A 20924-nucleotide genomic window follows, 5' to 3' on the forward strand; every position below is an offset into this window, starting at 1 on the left:
CCATCCTTTGTCCTCCTGCAGTAGGCAAGTTGAGACAGAACAAGAAAAATAAGTCTGGATTGGGCAGCAATGTGGAGTAAGAGGCATGTCCACCTTGGCTACACATGTTGGCCTCTGGCACTCAGAAGTGCTCTGCCCTGGGCTGACTGCGAGTTTCAGGATTGCTGGTCCTTCTCTAGTGCAGAATCAATTTGCTAGGCCTGGGAGGGTACCTACATTCAACTCACACGCCAGAGTCAACTAAGAACAGTGGCTGCTGCAGGGACTTCTGGAGAAGGCTTGGAAAGCTTGCCAAGGCTCTGTGGGAAGAATGCCACCATTGATTAGTGATGTCTGCTTGTGTCATGATTCAACACCCAGACCTGGCTGTTCAGCTATGTGGGCTCCAGGTTGACATTAGAGTCTGTCCATCATTGAGATGTGGAAGTAGTAGGGAGAGTGAGAAACAATCCCCCAAAATCAGAGGTGAGGAGCATGACACTGAATGGAACCAGGAAGTTATGACTTGAATAGGTCGAAACTCATGAGTCAAAAAGCCCAGAAGTAGAGATAATTGTGAAGAAACCCTGACCCTGTCTCACCCATGGACAAGGACTCAAGTAAGCAAAACAAATTCCACACAACTCTGATTTGAAAAGATTCTGCAATTCAAAAAGGCTTCAACATGAAGCAAAAATTTAACTTCCTTTGAGAGGTAAGGGACGTCTTTACCTTTTAAGCATTTTTAAACTCACCGGCTCATCTCAAAGAGGAACCTGTCAGCCTTGGCCATCCGATCCAGCTCATGTTTATGTTCCTCCAGAAGGTCAATGTCACTTTTTTCAGGAACGAATTTCAAGAGCTAAAAAGACACACAAATATTAAAAGTGAGGTCTGTAACTTAAATTTCTTCAGTAATTTTTCACCCTTTCAGTTAATTTGTCCCAAGTTGAAAGTTTAACTTTTGTTTAATTTATAAGCTCGGCTCAGAAGTGATTGTTAAGATACACTAGAAACGACTAAATCTTTCCATTTTTACTTGAAAGTAGATAAACTGGTGTAAGATTCATTCCCAGCCCCTTTCTGTTCTGTCCTGCCTCTCAAACCAGAATGCAGCAGTTCTTCACCATGCCCTACTTCACATAGACCATCTGAGGGCCCTGGAGATCCCACCCTCTCATTAGAAGGTACAAATGAGGTCCAGAGAGGTTAGAAAACTTCCCCCAGGATTACAGGGCAAGAGTGTGTCATCACCAGAAACAGAATCTGGGTCTCTTGATGCCCAGCTCTACCCTTTTTTCTATTACATCATGCTGGGATGAGTTATTCTATGTGTATTTTCCATTCATTTTGCGTATCTAATTCTCTCTCTCTTTTCTCTATGTAGAATTGGATGAGAGGAATGCAGTGGGATTTGAAGCTTTAAAGTCCATACTTTATTTTGGAGGAAGAAATGACATGGAATGTGGAATACCATTTAAACAGAAATACCATTTAAGGTGGAAAAAGTACTTCTGTGTGTGTCTGATTTCCTTTAAAGGAACAAATATGTGTATGTGTGCATAGGCATGTGTGCTATTTTCTAGATCAAATGCCTGTGGACATTTTAAAAAATAAATTACACTGACTCTGTGGGCCCCAAGGTCCTCCCTAGAATTTGATGCTGACATTGGGTGCCCTATCTAGCAGGGTTTCAAATGTTGGATTTAACCAGGCACCTCAGCAAAGGCAGTCGGTATGGGTGTGACCAGCAGAGGAAGAGAAGTAGAACCACAGGGAAGGAGGTGAAGGGTGTGAGGGTGGAAGTGTATTCCAGGCAGTGGCTATCATGTGCCAGGGCCTGGCATTGGTGACATAGCACTTATGCAGGTGGAAGAGCAGCTGGACCAGCAGTGGGGGAGGGCAGCAGTGGTCAAGGTTGGGGAGTAGCAAAGGCCTGTTAAGAAGTTCAGTCTTGCCCTGGCCAGGTAGCTCAGTTGGTTAGAGCATCGTCCCTATACTCTAAGGTTGCCAGTTCGATCCCCAGTCAGGGCACAAACAAGAATCAACCAATGAATACATAAATAAGTGGCATAGCAAATCGAGGTTTTTCTCCTCACCCCCCACCCTTTCTCTCTCTCTCAAATCAATTAAATTAAAAAGTTCAGTCTTATTTTGAGGGTACTGGGATAAACTCAAAATCATAAGTAGGGGAATGAGTTTGAATTTTTAAAAAGGTTACTGTGCCTGAAGAATGGAGGTAGAATTAGAAGGGATCGGAAGTATTAGGGGCTGGGATTAGATGGCTAACGCAGTAATTCAGGTGAGAAGATGGTGGCCTGGACTGGGCAGTGGAGAGATCCTAGAGCTATTTAGGGGGTTTGAGTAGAACTGGCCTGGCTTGTTGATGGAATTATGGTAGATGAGCGTCAAAAGGATGAGCTACAGGCTTCTGATTGAGGCAACCTGTATACAGTGTGTACCAGGGAACCCATGAAGAGAAGGCTCATGACGGGTGGATGGGGAGAATGTGAGTTTAGAGTTCCAAATATGGCAGGAGTAGCAAGTAGTGATTTCTAGTAGGCAAGAGGACAACTGGGTCTGAAATCCTAACCTGTTAGGAAGACAAAGCGCTTGGAAGTGAGTGAGGCAACCTGGACAGCCATCGAGAGAAAAAGAGCAGGGCTCCAGAGAAGCCAACATTTAAGGGAAGAGGACAAGAGGCACCTTCAAAGGAGGCCGTGGAGGGGCCACTGTGGAATCCCAGGCCCAAAGGAGGGAGGCGTTTCATCAGGGAGCAAGTGCCATCAGTGCCACACCGAGAAATCAAGAAAGAGAAGGCTGCAAAGTGCCCTGGCTTTGGCAACAGGGATTTGTGTGTCCTTGGTGAGCACAGCTCTGGGAGGTGAGGAAGATGACTGCAGTGAGTAGAGGAAGAGTGAATAGGAGGTAAGTGGGGACAGACTTTCAAGAACTTGGGCTGTGCTAAAAAAGAGAGAGGACAACAGCTAGATGGAGATGTGGGGTCTTTAAGAGGCATGTGTTGAAAAGCTGAGACTCAAACAAGTTACATGTCAAGAGGCAGAGGTGATAGATCTAGGAGAGGGCAGAGTCTCTAATCTGGCTGGTCCCCGAGCCAGAGACACCCCTCTTTCCTGATGGTGTGGCAGGGGCGGGAGATGAAAGTGGATGCTGGAGAGTTCATAGTCTGATGGCCTGGCAGCTTCTGGCCATTTAGTTCCGCTGTTCAAATAGTGACAGTGGACAGGACAAGCATCTTCTTGCTCTTCCTCAGTGCAAGAGGGAAGGCAGTGGCAAGGGCGATGAGAAGGAAGAGAGAAAAAAAGGCTTGCTTCCCCACCTTAGTTCGGATTTTTACCTACTAGCAAGGAAATTCAGTTCTAGTCTCAGGTATCGCCCTCACTCATGATGCTGAGCCCACAACTCTGTCCAGGATAACATGGCCACTAGCTCTCTTTCATTACAAGAGAATAGTAAGAGGAACATGCTAAAGGTACAGACCTTCTCAAAGCACAGATTAACAGACTGTGTGTGGAGAGTTTTAAGAGAAGAGTTAGACAAACACCTGGGGGTGGGAGAAAGGTATATATTCCAGGAGAGTGTACTGACCTCATCTGATTTCTGAGCTCAGGAGCTAAAAGCAGGAGAGGAGGAAATGAATGTGGCTCACATGCAAGTCACAGACGAGGAAAGAGAGGCTGGCTCCAGCGCCTATCTGGGAAGAGTGTGGTATGAAGGAAAAGGGAGCAGGAGGAATAGCAGATCAGGGAGAAGAGAAAGAGCACGAGACACAGTCACCGGAGAGATCAGGTCAGGGGTCCTCGGGGGCCAGATTCTGCTTCATAGACTGACTCTCTTACTTGTATTTATTCGAAGTTCATTCTATTTGCACTGCAAGCCCTTTTGGCAAGATTTTGAAATCCTTTCCCTCAAGGAGGAATTGTGCTGGATGCAATTTCACAGTAAACAGATCTTGTGGAATTTAAACATATGACCTTGTCGATAGGGGCTGAAGGCCTCAAGACTAAGGCAGCTTTCTGTGGCTCTTCACTCTGGGCCAGTGACTGCTGAGGCAGACAGCTGCCAAGGGGGGCACCTGGGGGCAGGGATGGAGGAGGCGGTCTGATGGTCTGCGGTGAGGGAGGGAGGAGCTGTAAATACTCTAAAAAATGAATCGGAGGCTTAGGAATTACTTTGAAACTATTCATACACAGAGCATCCCAACAGACTTGGAAACACAGTCACTATTTTGATAACTAAATCAATCCTTAAAAGGACAGTATGCAGGTTTTCCCAGTGCAAAGCGCGAGGGTTTTCACCTCCGACCATTGCAGCTGCAGTGGCTCCAGGGAGGGAGGGCCCATTTGGGTGGTGACACCGCACTCATCGCTCCTCCCTGCTTTGTGTCCCAGACCTTTCAGGACACCAGTGAGCACCACTGGAAATGCACACGCAGACAGCACCCCATTGGGAGCAGCCTCGCCACCCAGGGTCACTGTTAGCAATGCAAAATATTCTTTTCCTCTGCTCTTAAGAGCTGAGCACCCCTCCAGGTGAGCCCTCAAGTTCAGCCTGGATTCATGATTGCTTGTGTCCACAGTCAACCGTAGGTGTACATGGCTCTTACAAACATGGACCTTTTGACCAAAATCACTCATGGTCCCAAGGATCAGGAGACAAGCAGTCAGAACAGTTTAGGCCCCGACCAAGAGACAGGTCATAACTCTAGAACATCTGCTAGCTACCAGCACTGTCACTTGGGGACACTGAACAAAGCTGCTGGACAGCACGCACAGAGCGTGTTGTAGAAACACTGCTCGAAGAGAGGCTAGGCCACCACACCTTGACTTGCCCGTCAAGGACAATACAAATCATCTCCAAATACCACGCACAAGGATGTGTGCTGACTGTGGGTAAATCCATCCCAGGCTTGCCAGCTCTGGCAACTGAATGTACTGCCACGTACGATGAAGAAGCGTGCCATATGTCTTAGCCCCAAGGAACTGAAACCCCACCTTATGATATATGTGAATATTTAGATGTAGATGGTAGTGCTGAGGGTTTAACAGTGGCTTTTGTGGTTGTGGGAATGGCAAGCCAAGACCAAGACACCAATTGTATTAAGGATTTAGCAAGGGTCAGTTTACATAGATTCTTGATATTCCTGTGAAACAGATTTTTTCAGTAAATCTAATAGATATACATATAACAACAAAAGCATAATAATGTAAAAGCAGCAGGAGGGACACGCTTGCCAAACGCTGGCATTGTGGATCCCAGGCATCTGACAAACATTATCACCTTGCTTCTCACCCATCATTTTGAGGAACATGGAGAGAATAAAGTCACAATAATTTCCTAATGGAACCCTATGGAACCTGGGCTCAACCTCCTCAGTTCAGAGATGAAAACATTGTCTACCAGCAACAACCACTTTCCTCAGCATCTTACTCCCTGCTGAAAGCTCGCCATCACTTATGCTGTGAGAGACGTCTGGCAGCTCACCTGTTCCAGCATGTCCTTGGGCAGATCTTCCTGCTCATCCATTGTTAGAATTGCTCGTTTGATTTCATCATTGGATAATCTCAACCTGGAGAAAGAATATTTTATTTTGTTAACAATACTGGTTTGAGTATTAAACTTTTATGGAAGGTAATTCATTTTGCTACTCCAGCTGCTGATTTTCAAATACCGTTTTGCTAAAAAATCTCTCAGTGCAAGCTTATTTCCTGACAATATTGCACCTAAAAATAGTATTTTGAAACTGCTCTAACATTCTTTCAGGGCTTTGTAATGCTCTGCTGACACAGCGAACAAAGTTGTTATGTTCTGTTGCTTAGGGATTAGCAGATGAGAAGTAGGGGCAACACCCATACACACCATTCTCTTTAATATATTCATGAACTACAGGTGACAGTGGAAGACTAGAATCTTAATGTGATTATATATCAGGAGTGTAAGCTTGCTGTCATATTAAAATGCATTCAAATAAGTTTAGAATCTATGTTACTAGTATTGTTAAAAATTGAACAGTTAATATAAGTAATAAAAAGTATAAGCACTTCACAGTTGAGGAGTTTTCACATGTTATTTCATCTGAACTTCAAAGTAACTCTAATGGTTCATTTTGTTTAATAGAGAAAGAAACTGAGGCTCAGAATAGTTAAGCAATTGCCCATGGTAAAACATATAGAAAAGTGGCAGTATCTCACACAAACCCAACATTCTTGATGCTAATCCCAAATTCTTTTTATAAATATTGCTTAGGGAAGGATTTAAGCAAAGACATAAATCTGTTTTCTATCTACAATCAATTTATATGATTTACTAATTTCATTAAGGATTTATGTTTTGATTATGTCAGAACACCAAAGTGTTAGCTGTAAAGAGTCATAATATTAAAACATACTTGGCCCTAGCCAGTTTGGCTCAGTGGATAGAACGTCAGCCTGTGGACAGAAGGGTCCCAGGTTCGATTCCAGCCAAGGGCACATGCCTGGCTTGCAGGCTTGATCCCCAGCAGGGGGTGTGCAGGAGGCAGCCTATCAATGATTCTCATCATTGATGTTTCTATCTCTCTCTCCTTCTCTCTTTCTCTCTTAAATCAATAAAAATATATTTTATTTTATTTTTATTTTTATTTTTATTTTTCGCTTAAAGTATTACAAAGGGTATTACATAAGTGTCCTTTTTTCCCCCCCGCCCTTGACAAACCCCTACCCTCCCTTACCCCCCAGTGTCTTATGTCCATTAGAAAAATATATTTTAAAAAAACAACGACAAGCAACAACAACAAAACATACTTGCAGCCCTGGCCGGTGTGTTCAGTGGTTAGAGTGTGCCCCCCCCTCTCCCCCCCCCCACTCACTGGAGGGACACGGGTTCAATTCCTGGTCAAGGGCATGTACCTGGGCTGCAGGTTCAATCTCTGGCCCTGGCTGGGCCATGTGCAGGAGGCAACCAATTGATGTGTTTCTCTCACATTGATGTTTTTCTCTCTCCCCACCCCTTCCACTTTCTCTAAAAATCAATGGAAAAAAATATCCTCCAGTGAGGATAAAAATAAATAAATAAACTATCCTTCTAAAAATGTGTTTTTAGTAGACACAACCAATAGTCATAACCAGATTATTAGCTGTAACAACAGAGTCATTCTTTTGTTTTATTTGTAAACATCTGACCCAGACTTATTTTTTTAAATCTCACTTCCTTACAAGCTACCACTACTATGGCATATTAACTTCATTTGATCTGTTCCTCAGTCTAAGACCTTCAAGAATAACATTTAGGACTAAAGAGAAAGACATAAACACAAATATGGAGCAAGACGTACAGCCCTCACAGGAAATGTTTGAGGACAGGGGACTTGACATTGGAAAGGCTAGTCCCCAATCTTGGCTCTGACACTTCTTGGCCAGAGAGACGTTGGAAAAAGTATTTCTTTAGCCCCAGTTTCCTCATCTATAAAGTAGGGATAATAATGACTACACTTAAATAAAGGAGTGTGTGTATAAGTGTATAAAGTGAAATAATACATGTGAACTGTTCAGCATAGCACCTGGCCATAGAAGGGCTCAATACACTGTATGTATATTCTACAAAGCAGACTTCTCTACACCAGAAAAAGGGGCAGCAATACTTATGTAACCTTAATAGTCATGTGCACTTATCTGATCATTAAATAGCACTTAGTAGGGTTATTATGAACACTTCCCAAAGTACTCTTATACCCATTATTTCACCATAGTTTCCTCTCTGCATACACTACCCATTAAGCATGGGAGTGTTAGAATAGAATTAGAAGACGTGGTGTCTATTTTAGAGGTGGGAGAATCAACCGATAAGCTGAGGCACAGGCGCACACAAAGCTCAGGTGCTTGCCGTGTTCTCACAGACAGACAGACAGACAGACAGACAGAGGGCTGGAGAGAGCTGGGTGGACACGAAGGCCATCAGGGAGGAGCCCGCTCTGACAACTCTAGCTCATTTCCTCCTCTAGATTTTGACACAATCTCATTAAAACCATCCACCCCGCCATTTAAACGGAACGTTGTTTCATGTGCCAATAAGTAGGACAGGGAAGGAGCACAAATTGGGGAATCCTAGTGTACTAATACCACTCTCTTCTATTTCATGTTTTCATATCCAAATAGAGCCTGTAGGCAACACGCCCAGCTGTCCACATTCTAAAACAAGGCCCATGCTACCGCCTTGTCCGATGGTGGAAACATCAGAACTCCTGGGCTGTGGACAGTACGCTGGACCTGAGCAGACTTCTACAGATTGTTTTAGTCAGTGCCCCATAAACACGGTAGTCAGTGGAACATCATGAGGGAAAAGCCTCCATGATGTGGAACAATTAGGCAAACTGGCCTGGGTGAAATGAATGACGGGAAAAACTATCCCAGCATCGAGGTCTCCACCGCACAGGCCCGGGCAGCCCTACATCCCAGGACACCGAAGGCTCTTCAGTCAGTTAAGGGCAAACACCATGGAGTGGCCCTGTGAGGCCGAGGAAGGGAACGTTAGGGAAGGTGGAAACTGCCACTAATGGAAACCAACTGGCTGTGGAAATGTCTATAGTCCTCACGAGAAAAGCCTGGCTTATAAGAAAAAAATAAATTAGTCCCCTGCCCTTTTCACACTGAGCTGAAGAAACCACATTAGGATGCAGTTCTGCTGAGTTCCTTCTGTTTTGCATTTAAAAGAAAAGGAGTTGAAAATCAGAGAACAATACTTGAAGTATCAGACGTGCATTTCATTAGCTCCCCATATGGAGTACAGAACTCCTTGCTTTTGAAATTGTATATATTTATGCTCCTCAACCCCCTGAGAGGCTGTCTGGACTAAGCACTAGCTCTACTTCATAACAATTTTGGTTTCTCTTAATGTGGCCCACAAAGAGACTGGAGACTTTAATGGGTAGTACTTAAGACAATCGACCTGTCAACATGCCGCCTTGCACGTGGCCCCTTGGAGCAGACAGAGAAACTCTACCTTGGGGAAAGAGGAGAAGGTATGCTGCCCTCCGGGATGGTTCCATAGGCTGCCAGTTCTTAGTGTCATCTGTCATCCACAGAATGAGCTGCTAATCTCTGTAATTTAAGGCCCCTACCAGTTCTAGCCTTTTAATTGCTTTTAAAGCTCGGCAGCAGCACTCTGGTGTGCTGGAGGGTGGCAACTTCTAAGACACCCACTTCAACTTTCTTTACAAGGCAGGAAACAAACTGGCCGTTTAAAAACAGTATTTAAATCTACCTTGCTCTACTCAAGTATTTTAAAAATGTGCCTAGAGAATTGGAACATCCAGGCGTAATTACAGTAAGTTAGGGATGGACGGCTACCTCAGCCTTAGCTAGGCCTCAGTGGATTTAAGCCAAATCCTCCTGCTTTAAAGTGGCGTTCTGTGGTTTACGACACCCCGGCTGCCGTGCTAGTGGGCATCTGGAAAAAAGAATGGCAGGACACTCATAAACGTGTTTTTAGGTGGGTTCATTTTGCAATATGAGCCAGCTTCCCAGTTTCTTCCTGTCTTTTATTTTTTCCCCTTTTGGAAGGGAGAGGTGTTTGGGGGAGTAAAGCAGAGTGAATTTTAGACTGCCACGTACCGCCTGCAGACATGCAGTAGAAAAGTTGCTGCTTACCCTGCCCAGGGCCCGAGGAATGTGTTCTCATTCCACTCCCTCCTCAGAGTCCCTCATGGCCTGGAGCCTCTGATTCAAAACCTACCTTCCAGGCACTCTCTTCCTAGGAGCCACAGTGATCCCGGCCATTCATGCTGCGGGCACATACAAAGGGTCTGTATCCCCGCTCCCCGGCCCCTGGGATGGGAAGGGCTTCCTTTCTGTTTGTCTGCTCAGCTCCAGGTGAGATTGTGGCAGGTGCCTCTGACCAAAGAGTCCACTGACTTGCAGTGTGTGGGTCAGGAAGAGCTCTGAGGGAGAACAAGCACTGCAGACAGACACTCAGTAAATGGAATATACCCCAGACTTTTCACTGGGGTGGAATTTGATGTAACGACTACGTTGCTAGGAATTAAATTTCTAGTCAGCGAGATAAGAAACAGAGAGGGTTGCCACCCTTTGGAAATGAAATAAGCAGGAAAAAAGAAAGATAGTAAGTGTGGAAAGGTAAGAAATCTTGACATCAACTTGGAAATGTTCCTACTCACTGTCCCCATGTACAAAATCAGTCTCCGGGTCCTGTTCAGGGTTTCTTCATCTCTCTCAACTCTGTCCCTTGTCAGGTCTTCCCTGGGCAACAGAAAGAGCCTCCTACCCGACGGCTCCAGTCCTTGACCCATTCCAACCTGTCCCGCACACGATCAAACTTGCAACCTTATTAAGACAAAGCGATCTCCTTCCGAACAAGCTGCGCCAATTTCCGATCTCATGGGCACGTGAACAAGCCACTGACTGAGCAGCTCCCACATGCAGGGCCCCTGCCAGGTCTACTCTCACAGGCCCACTGCAAGGCCACCACTCTCATTATCTCTGTCTTATAGATGAGAAGGGCATGGTCGATCCTGGGTGGACTCCTGCCCTCACAAAGGCACCGGGCACAGACTGCAGGCTCTCCTGCCTGGTCTCATTCAATCCAAGCGACAACCATCTGCTGCAATTACAGGGCTCTCTTTATTAGCTGCTCATAACCTTCCGGTGCCTTTTCTCCAGCTGCACGCCTCCTGGGAACTACCTCTGTCCCCTGTGCCCAGGTAACTTATCGCTCTTTGAGGCCCACTGTCCCTCTGACCTGGCCGAGCTTCTGTCTCCTAGTCAGACCAGTCTGAGCCCTGAATTGTTCACAAGTCACCTCGCCTGTGTCACCTTTCTTCTCCAGTCAGCATGAGCTTCCCATGGCAGCAGTGCTATCTTAAGTGTGGGTACATCCTATGGCACCCTGCAGGGCAACAGGCAGACAGATGCTTCAAAGTGGTAACTCTCTAAGAAAACATATCAAACATGCTCTCCCAGACCGCTTCGCCTCCGTTAAGCCCCTGGGTCCTTAGTGGGTAGTAATACATTGCCGACGAAATGGGAAGAACGAAAGCAGGAGAACTCCTGACTGGTTACAAAAACTAAATAAAAAACAAACTAAAATGAAACCTGCTTAATTTCTTTTACCTTTACCACAGCACATATAGCACATCAGCCCTGCACTTTCCCAAGGAGGGAGTGGAAACTATTGACTACTGAGCAGGAAAGCAAGTGCTGATGGATCCTCTGTGGGAGGGAAGGTTTGGAACCTGATCAATAGGCTCAATTACCATAAGGTCAACTGAGACTCAAAATTGCTTTGTTACGCACAGTAACTTTTAATTATGCACAGTGCAATAGCACTTATTCATTAAATTGTGTTTTAATAGATAATCTAACAGATATGAGGCAAGCTCTTAAAGCTGTCTTCCAGAGTTCCAATACATTCAAGTTCTAAGTCATCTTAGGTTCTGACATTTTTGAGGTAACAAGGGAATTACATACCACAAATATGAAATGATTCTGTCAATTAAGGGATGGGAAATCTGCCAGCAAGAGATGTAACCTTATCTATAACTAGTGTAATTACCCTGGTCGGCACCTAGTACCGAGAATAATCTGTCTATAAGGAACTGGGTCACAATTTATAGTCCTAAGAGCACTTAAGTGCCATGAAAATTCAAGAGTGACAGCTTCCTTGGTCAAGTTGTTTTAAAGTATTCCTCCTGAAAATATAGGAAAAAATTTTTTAAAAAACCACTTTTCCCAAATTTTCATTTTATTTTGCTGTTAAGAATGTTATTTGTAGCCCTCGCTGGTTTGGCTCAGTGAATAGAAGGGTCCCGGTTTGCTTCTGGTCAAGGGCACATACCTTGGTTGCAGGCTCCTCCCTGGCCAGGGCCCTGGTCAGGGCATGTGCAGGAGGCAACCAATCGATGTGTTTCTCTCACATCAATATTTCTCTCTGTCTTTCTCTCTCTAAAAATCAATGAAAAAATATCCTCTGGTGAGGATTAAAAAAAAAAAAAAAAGAACGTTATTTGTAAAAGAAATTGAAATAGCCCGGCTGGATAGCTCAGTTGGTTGAGCGTTGTCATGTACACCAAAAAAAAGGTTGTGAGTTCAATTCCCAATCAGGGTAGACATGGGAGGCAACCGATCAATGTTTTTCTCCCACATTGATGTTTCTCTCTCTCTCCCCCTCCCTCTAAAATCAATAAACATATCCTCAGGTGAGGATTAAAAAAACTGGAACAAAACAGACTGTGTACACCCAGAAGAAAAGTAAGAGGCCTTCAATTGCTTTCAGTGGTGTCTTCCTGAGCATGTGATCAGGGAGCAAATGTGGGGATATACAGGGCCTGGCCATTTACACAGCATCCCTTCTTCCAGAGGCAGAAAGGAAATGCTAGCTAACAGGATGGTTCATGTTACCTCATCAGTTGTATTAAAATTCAGGGATCTCACTAGGCTTCAATTTCTCTTTCACTAAAAGAAACATTTGGTCCCTGGAGTAATATATATCTGGCTAACAATCAAGCTTCTAGGCTGAAAACCAAGCAGCAGCTTTTTGTGTTAAAAGAAACTTACTCTAAGACCCTCTAAAAACTCAGGACTCCTACTTTCTCTCTTCCCTCTCCCCGAAAGAGAAGTCACCTGACACCAGCCTCAATGCACATACAGCATTCTTTCTGGAATGCAACCAATGGGACTTACACTTAAAGCCTCAAAATTCAGGATTCTTTACATCTTCATTCCCCTCATAAGCATTAGGTACTTTTGCCTGATGTGAAAGTCCCCTTTAGAGAAAAGAAGAAACTAGATCCAGACAGGTTACTAGAAATGCCCTAGACAACCTGAAGCGACAATCAGATTCCAGGCTCCCAAATTTCCTTTCTTCCTTTCAAGTTCCAAGGTCGAGATGGTTCACTAGTTATGAGAAAGATTTCTGAACATTAGCTGAATTAGTTACATTAGCATTTCATTGAGGTTTGAGATTTACATATTCTTTTAGTCATAAAAATGTTCAGAAAGAGCATGAAATCATATAACCTTGAAGTAAAAAAAGATGACTACAGAAAGGAAAATTTAAAAAAAAGAAAAGGTTCATCGTCAGTCCTGATTCTGTGACAGTGTTTACTCAACTTGGCTTCTCTGAAGCCAAGAAGTATAAATAAAACTAATGTCCATTTTACAGGCTGAGGGGGAGAGGGGGGAACACACACAAACATGGACTTGGGAGGTTCTGCTTTTTAAACTTAGGAGTCTGTGGAAATTAAACTCTAAGACAGTAGGCAACCAGCTCTGACAGATTCCACTGGGAGAGTAAGCACCACAGTTGTCCTCACCTTAGCAGAGTTAGTCCGAAAAATAGTATCTCACAGAGTTGAGGTATAAGAACAAGTGAAAACACATATTTTGGAGCCACATGATAGAGAAGTTGGTCCTACCAAAAATATCTATTCAACATCAACAATACCTTGATAGAAGGATGTTGCAATTCTGAGCTCTCCGACCATCAATCACCGAAAGCTCTTTGACTTTTAGTTTGGAACTCAGTGTGTCATCGATGGCATCTGCTTCTTTCTATAAAGAGCATGAGAGAAATCAATCACAGTCAACCAGGGACACTCCAGCTTCAGACACATACTTTTCCTATGCACGCGCACACACACACACACACACACACACACACACACACACACACGCAAAGCTGAGATGGTGAGGGGGGGAGTGTAGGAGGGTGACGGAATTGAAACAAAGACTAAAATCTAGTAGACAAAGGGAAAATAAGAAGCCCTGACCACCCACATTTGAAAAAGCATTGTGTGGAAGAACAAAGTGCTCCTAAGTTGAAGATGCTACGGGTGCATACATTATTAGGGAGTGGTGCCCTCCTTTTGTCCCCCAAACCCCTATGGACAGCAGACAGAACTGTCACTATGAATCAAGCTCAGCTGAGGCCTGCCATTGCTGGTCCGGCCATTTGTAGGGCACATTCACCCCACAACCATTTGCATCCTAAGCACTTAAAAGGCTGAACAATAAAGACCCCAAACGTCTTCATGTGCAACAGGAAGCTCCCAAGCCCAGATGGTACCTTTCGTTACACTGGAGCCTGATGGACAGCTCAAGGCATTAGTCCAATTACTTGAGTTAACAACGAAACACTACTTGCAACCCTGCTGCTGTGCAGAAAGCTGTAAGCAATGATGGCCAGTCATAGCTTATGGTGGGAGAAGCATAAAACAATCATATATAAGATGCTGTTTGAGTAAGCTGGACATCAAGGTGAATACATAGACTAACTAGATAAATAGCAAGTTTAATCTTATCAGAGGTCAGGATCCATTTATAAAATGTAAGGAGCTCTGGCATCGTGTAACAGCTTAGGAAACAAAGATGATGTGGAATTTATACAAAGAGCATCATGTGAACAAACTTAGCAACTGTCTTTTGTCCTGATGAGATTCCAGCTAAGAGTTGAAACCCAACATGAAATTACCTAGGCATTGTGTTACACTATCTGAACAAAACAAGATAACTGAGACTTTTCGAGCTTATAGTGAGCTGGTTTACACTAAGCGAGGTTCAGGTAGTAGCTCACTTACCTGCTTGGAGTTACTGCTCACAAAGAAGTCCTACAGCCACGGCAGAGGCATGAGAAAGGCAAATCAGATACATGCAGCTCAGAAACCACAGCAACAAAGGGGGTAAGTCCAGGAGATCAGGGAGGGTGTAAGAGGTGACTACGCTCCTAGGAGCAGCAATGAGGGTGAATGAAAATGAGAGAGCCTGGCGGAAAATACAAATAAGGGCATGGTACTGAGCATTCGGGTTAGAGAGAGATGGCATGGGCTGCACCTCATTTTCACTGGTGGAAAATCAAATTGAGAAAGGAATTCAAACACCCCAGGAAGACTCATGTTGGGAAAGGAACCACATCCTGTTTGAAAGGACCACTGGTCCCCATTGATTCAACATGATTTTTACTTGAAGTGAAAAAAAAAAATCAATTGAATCAACTTAAGGAAATTATTCCCATTGGTATATACTACTACATATATATTTGGTGGAAGCAATCTTTTGTCTTCTTGTATCACAAGGAAGGATTATGAAAAGACAAAAGACTGGTTCAACAACATAGGTCAGTAGTATTAACCCTCAGTGCCCATAGGTGCGACAGGGAGGGAAAAGACAGAACTCACTAATTGGGAGACAATAGGGATCTGTGTGGTGTGCAGCCATCGCTGGCCCTGTCCCAACTACCTCAGGGCTGTTTCAAGCATACAAAAGTCAACAGCCTCTTCTTAAAATAGTCCATAGAAAAGACTTGGAATGAAGAAGAAAAGAGGAAGAAGTAATTGACACATTATGAGAAAGTCACAAATTTCTTTATATATTCTTGCCATGATGGAATGAATACAGCTACAGTGTGCAAAACACACCCGTTTTCGGATCAACCGCTAGCACAACCAGCATTTGCTCAGCAAATTCCTTAAGGCCTCACTGGTTCTGGCAGTGCTGCTAAGGCCAATTTTACGCAGATGAGCGGCTTCACAGATAGCATTCAGGGAAACAAAATGCCCCCTCCCCTGGCTCCACCCTGATATGAGGGACTGCTTTTCTAGAATGGCATTAAAAAATCATTGATAACCACGAGGAAACTTTCTTCTCCTCTGATGTCACAGTTTTCTCCTGTCCTTGAAATTGTCAATTTTTCTACTCTAAAACTCCTTAGGACTTGTTCCCTGTAAAAGCAGTTTCTCCTTTCAAGGGCAGAAAGAACTATGATCATGTGAACTCCATGAGGCCTTACCCTACTTTTTTCTCTTAAAGAGACAAACTGCTTAGCTGAATTTACATCTGGCTCTCACTATTTGGCCTTCAGAAAAGAAACTTCTAAAAAGTTCTCTGGCAACTCTCCATAAATTCCCACCATCAGGAAATGGAGATTTCTGACCTCTACTGTCATGGGCTATGGAATCAGGCAACTATCAATAACTAGCTGGTACTGGTGCTCAGTCTGTCTGTAAAATGGGGTCCACAACCGGATTACTAATATGAGGATTAAATGTGATAATGCATGTAAAGCATTTTGTACAATGCCTGACACACAGTTTTGAGCTCAGGACTTGGAAGCTATCATAAAATTATCTTTCAAGCTGATGATCAAGTCCGTTTCTTCTCCTACTGTCCTGCTTTCGGCTGAGTTGAACAGTTGGTCCAGATCTCCCCTTTGTAACCAGCGGCAGTAATAAGTGCAACAATAGCTAAGTAATGTGTCTCATCTTTCCAGGGGAGGGGATGAGGAATGCCATGGGAGAGTTTGGTTAATTGTTAGCCTTACGATTCCCTTCCTTTAAAGATTCCTTGAATCATCACATTTTAAATAAAATCACAAAGTTTATTAGATGGGGCATGACAAAAATAACAATGTTTCCAGGTCTATTTCAAATAAGTTAACATTCTTTTTGAAACCTTAAATTCTTCACTAACTGGCTTGAACCAAACTTGACAGAATCATTTATCGTTGGCTCCAGCTAACAGGCTGCCTGATTTTTCCAGATGATTTTTTGGTGTAGAGCTTTGGGCTTGGAATATAAATAGGAAGTTGGGACTTGCATTTTCAGGAACCAGTGCTGATAGATTCTTATAGATAGGGTTCCACAATGAAGTAATGACTCAACAGTTCTCAGATAATAAATGAATGGGTCTTAATCTTTTTGAGGTTGAGATTCCTTTGTAAATCTGATAAAAGCTGGGATCCCTCTCCAGAAAAATTGTATACACTGATGTTTATATAAACCTTGCATTTGATTAACTTTTACCATGCAGTCCATTACAGAACCTCTACCTTATACTTTAGTCTTAAGAAAAATCATCATTTACAATTTTCTCTTCAGTGTTCAAGGACCAAGATTATTGAAATATATTCCTAAATCACATAATTTTTCAATGTGAAAACGAGATAAACAGAATAATGAAACATGTAAAAAGAATAAAAAGGAAAATTATTTGACCATTTGTAAGTATCAGAAGAACCATTAAATGTTCCGAAAGGGACCCCAAGAATGATCTGTGCATTACACACTGGCAGGAGAGATCAGGTTGTGGAGCCTGAGACACAGTGACCCTTTGTTCCCAAAATCAGAGCAGAGAGGCTTTGAGATATTATTCTGCAGGCTGATAACAGGACCTATAAAGAAGGGGTGTCCTCAGGCAAAGAGCAGGGGGGAGGAATGAAGATAGTGAGCTGTTAATTTATTGCCACAAAGATATGACTCCCTCTAGTCTAGGTAAATGTCAAGTTCATCTCCCTCTGTCCAACTGCATGGATAGGGAGAATGAATTTATAACATCTCAAGATAAAATTTCCCACAAAACCAAGATGAATATTGTTTAATTGTATGTGAAATAGTATTACTACACAATGCACTACTTTATATAATAAAATAAGCCTTTTGTGGCTGGCCTGTGTAATATAGTTTTAATGAGGAAAAGAGCTTTTGAGATTCAAGAAATTGACTTTCAAATGAACTTTTGGAATGTGAGCAGGGGAATAACTGCACGCTATTATATTCCATTTTATGTGGCGCGTAAGCTTATATAATCAGCCCTGCACACCTTTGATATCCACACTGAAAAAAGGCCTGAATAAGAATGGTCTTATTCTTAAAACTGCAGTTAAAGAAAATCCTTTGCAAAACCCAATCTTCACAATGAATAAAACCATGGCATAAGAACAACAGGAAGCTAAGAATTATGCCATTTGTATACTTGACTGTGCTACCTGTTTGGACATTGAATATACACTAAGCCATTTTTTAATTATCTGTGAAATAGGAATAATACTCACTTCATAGAACTGGTGTGAGGATTAAATTTAAAAATAAGTATAAGAGCTCCTTGAGAACTAACTTTAGGGTTGATGAGACTGGGAACTCCATACCAAAACTGATTATCATCTTTTAGCCTACCTTACTGTTATTTAAAGATTTCCCTTATCTCTGCCTTTATTCTACAAGTTGCATTGTAGGCCTGCGTAACCATTTAATACATTTGCATCATTTGAAATACTTCATATATAAAGCAGACAGTATAAATATTTGTCCTGCTTTTAATGATACAATATTTTAAAAAATCAAATGGAGCATATCTTGTGCATGTGTATGAACATATATTTATAGAAAAATCTCTCCTAAATGTCAATAATTAATATTCATCTAAATTATACTGATCTGATATATATAAATATTTTCCCCCCTCCTCCCCAAATCTTCCTCTGTGCAATGTTCCTGTTGCATGCACACAGATAATGGCTTGCATGAGTTCCTTTCCTCTCTGAGAAATTTATTTGGCCAATCAACTGGCTGAAGTACTAGTATAGGGAATTTGACCAAGGTCTGTTTTTCTTGTTGTTATTTTTTATTTAAACTCTGGAGGGAAGAAAGAGGAGATACCATAGGAAAAATAGCTTCCTAGTATTCATTTGGGAGTGGAAAAGAAAGCAGCTCAAGTGTGATAATTATACAAAACTCTGAGACTAGCGGACAGTCAGCGACAGGCAGCCTGTTTCCTTTATTCTGTCTACAACTTCTCACTAGAGTGCCTGCATCTTTCGATTTTCTATCTCTCTACGTTCAGTAAATTCAATGAAATGGCTCAGATTTCCTTCATTTGGGAAATATATTTATGGCTTTCAAGTTCTCATCTCAAATTCTTGCAGCAAGAGGAGAAACATGCTTGAGCCAAGCTGAGCAGGTGTGTTGAAACTTTTCTCCAGGAAGTGCTATTGAAAATGGCACCAATGGTTCTACTTGCCAGTCCACTTAGTGGTAAGTACAACTGAAATGTGCTGGTCTAGCCTGACTGCAATGACTACTGATAAGTTAAACAGTGACTGGTTGCTAGGAGACAATTGCCCAATGCCAGGCTTTCTGCAACCCTGTTTCTGGAGCTCTTAAGAACTGTCCACATATTTGTCCCAGAGCATTTTGGCAGCATCCTTTTGCACCTTCTGCTGAAAGCCAGTTAATTATGAGTCTTGTAAACTTGGGTCTTTCAACCACCTGCCTTCATAATAAATGCAAGCCACATGCTCAGGCTTGAATAGCATCATTTGGAATAACTGCTGTTTTCCCTTCCTTTAATTTACTTCCCAAATCCTCACCTTCAGCAACCAGAATGGACCAGTATCACTAGTAGTAACTGAAACTAAAGTAGGAAATCAATGGGCCATGTAATGAGGTCAGAAAATTACTTGACTTTCCCAGGAAATCAGCTAAACTGTCAAGGCCCAGAGAACACTTTGCTGTGACAGCAGAGGGAGGCGACCCTTGCCGCCGATCAGAGATGAGTCTGTGCCGAGCACCTGCTGTATGAGGGCTCTAAACACACCCTTTACTTGAAAGGTCAAGTGTCTCGCTTCCAAGTGGACAACATCCTATCTTCCTGTTCCTCATTTCCTTTAATGGTGTGCATGGTATTGCCCAAGCTTGCCTTCACACTTACATCTGGTACCAGCTAGTCCTGTTTTAAGGTTATGCGGCCATGCCAGGCAACACTTGCGTTTTTGCACACTTCTAGAATAGCATTAAAATGCACTGCAGAGAGGCTGTCCCTCTAAGTGAAAATATTCTGGCTAAAGGACATACCCACTTTTCTTTTCGATGGCAGATGTATTCAAGGCCATTTTAAAAATAACCCCCCTCATCTTTTGTGTCCCCTCCCAGCTGCAGGCATCTTCTCCCTCGGTGCAGGGCAGTTCTGCTTTGAGAACTCTTTCCTAGGCACCAGGCCAGGCCTAAGCAGACTAGGAAGTGTGCTGCTTGTCTGAGGACACTCCACACTGGCATGATTCATTCAGGAGCGAAGGGCCTCCCAGCAAAGCCCGAGGAATGCCCCTGCCTGGCAGATGCACAGCACCCGAGTGCTCCTTGTTTAAGCCGCACTCCGCTTTCCTCATCATTTCCCTCCCACAGTCACCCTTAAGGATCTTCCTTCTCACACTCGGGGACTTCATTTTTCCCTTCCCAGGTCTCTGACTGCCTGACTGGGACCCCACTCCACCTCCTCCTTCTTCTTCTGAAACGCTGACCACCTTGCTATGACCTCTTCTGGCCCACGTGAGAGGTACCACGCATACGTGACGGGAGTTCACGGATCACATGCTCTCGCCACTATCACGAGGGCTCAGCCTACTCCCCAAAGCTTCCCTGGTCCTAGTTGTGTCACCGCCACCTGCGCACTTGCTCAGCCTCCCAGCCCCACTCTGAGTCGATCGTGTTCATGACATAATAAAAACTTCTCTCTAGGCTCCAGCTAGCTGCCAGATTACAGCCATTCACTAACCCCCAAGCTTCTAAAGGTCCCATCTATTTGAAAAAAGCAGTCTGCTTCTGATAATAACCATCTGATATGGTGTGTTTTTTTTCCAAAGTCAGATAAACTAAAATGGCTTCAGAGAGAAACATTATTTTGGCCAAAAAAGTTAATATACAGAACTTCCACCAGTGGAGACAAGGTCTTGGACACACACCAGGGTATGAAGCTCCCTAACAAGAAGCTTATATACCTTTGACATGTTCACACACACGCACTGACAGGCACACACGTGTGGACACATACACCATGCTGCTTTGCAGGAACATGCAGGGTAGACCAAACAGCCTAGAACTAAGATCCCTATCATGGCATGGATATGGCAGGTGGCCAGGGATCATGCATGAGGATGTGTTTTCCTCTGTAGCATCTGGAAGGCATGTGCTGTTACCTGCTGTCTTTGGTAGGCAGAGAAAGTTCGTTCCAGGTCTTCAAGATCTAGAATTTTGAAGACTTTTGAATCATCAATTTCAGTCCATACTGTTCCTTCCAGCTTGTTCTGCAAACATTAAGTTAATAAGCACTAGGGTTTACAGCTATACACAAAAAGAACAGACGTGGTTATATTTTAAAATGCTGCTATCC

General features: G+C 43.3%; 1 protein-coding gene across 3 annotated transcripts in view; it reads right to left on the reverse strand.

Annotated features, from left to right (window-relative positions):
* Positions 1–20924, reverse strand: part of DAAM1 (dishevelled associated activator of morphogenesis 1) — a 160609-nt gene that overhangs the window by 18712 nt on the left and 120973 nt on the right. For 2 of the 3 annotated variants that reach the window (XM_070419015.1, XM_070419033.1), the window contains exons 15-19: positions 20731–20838; positions 14567–14596; positions 13435–13541; positions 5485–5569; positions 735–841 (exon numbers count right to left, since the gene is read on the reverse strand). In XM_070419015.1, the coding sequence (XP_070275116.1) occupies positions 735–841; positions 5485–5569; positions 13435–13541; positions 14567–14596; positions 20731–20838 (437 nt within the window). The remainder of the gene's footprint in view (positions 1–734; positions 842–5484; positions 5570–13434; positions 13542–14566; positions 14597–20730; positions 20839–20924) is intronic. The other variant, XM_070419025.1, reaches the window with a different exon arrangement.

This window comes from Myotis yumanensis, unplaced genomic scaffold, assembly GCF_028538775.1.
Source record: "Myotis yumanensis isolate MYYU_CA2020_CCGP unplaced genomic scaffold, mMyoYum1.0.hap1 SCAF_1, whole genome shotgun sequence".
In the NCBI taxonomy this organism is placed as follows: domain Eukaryota; kingdom Metazoa; phylum Chordata; class Mammalia; order Chiroptera; family Vespertilionidae; genus Myotis; species Myotis yumanensis.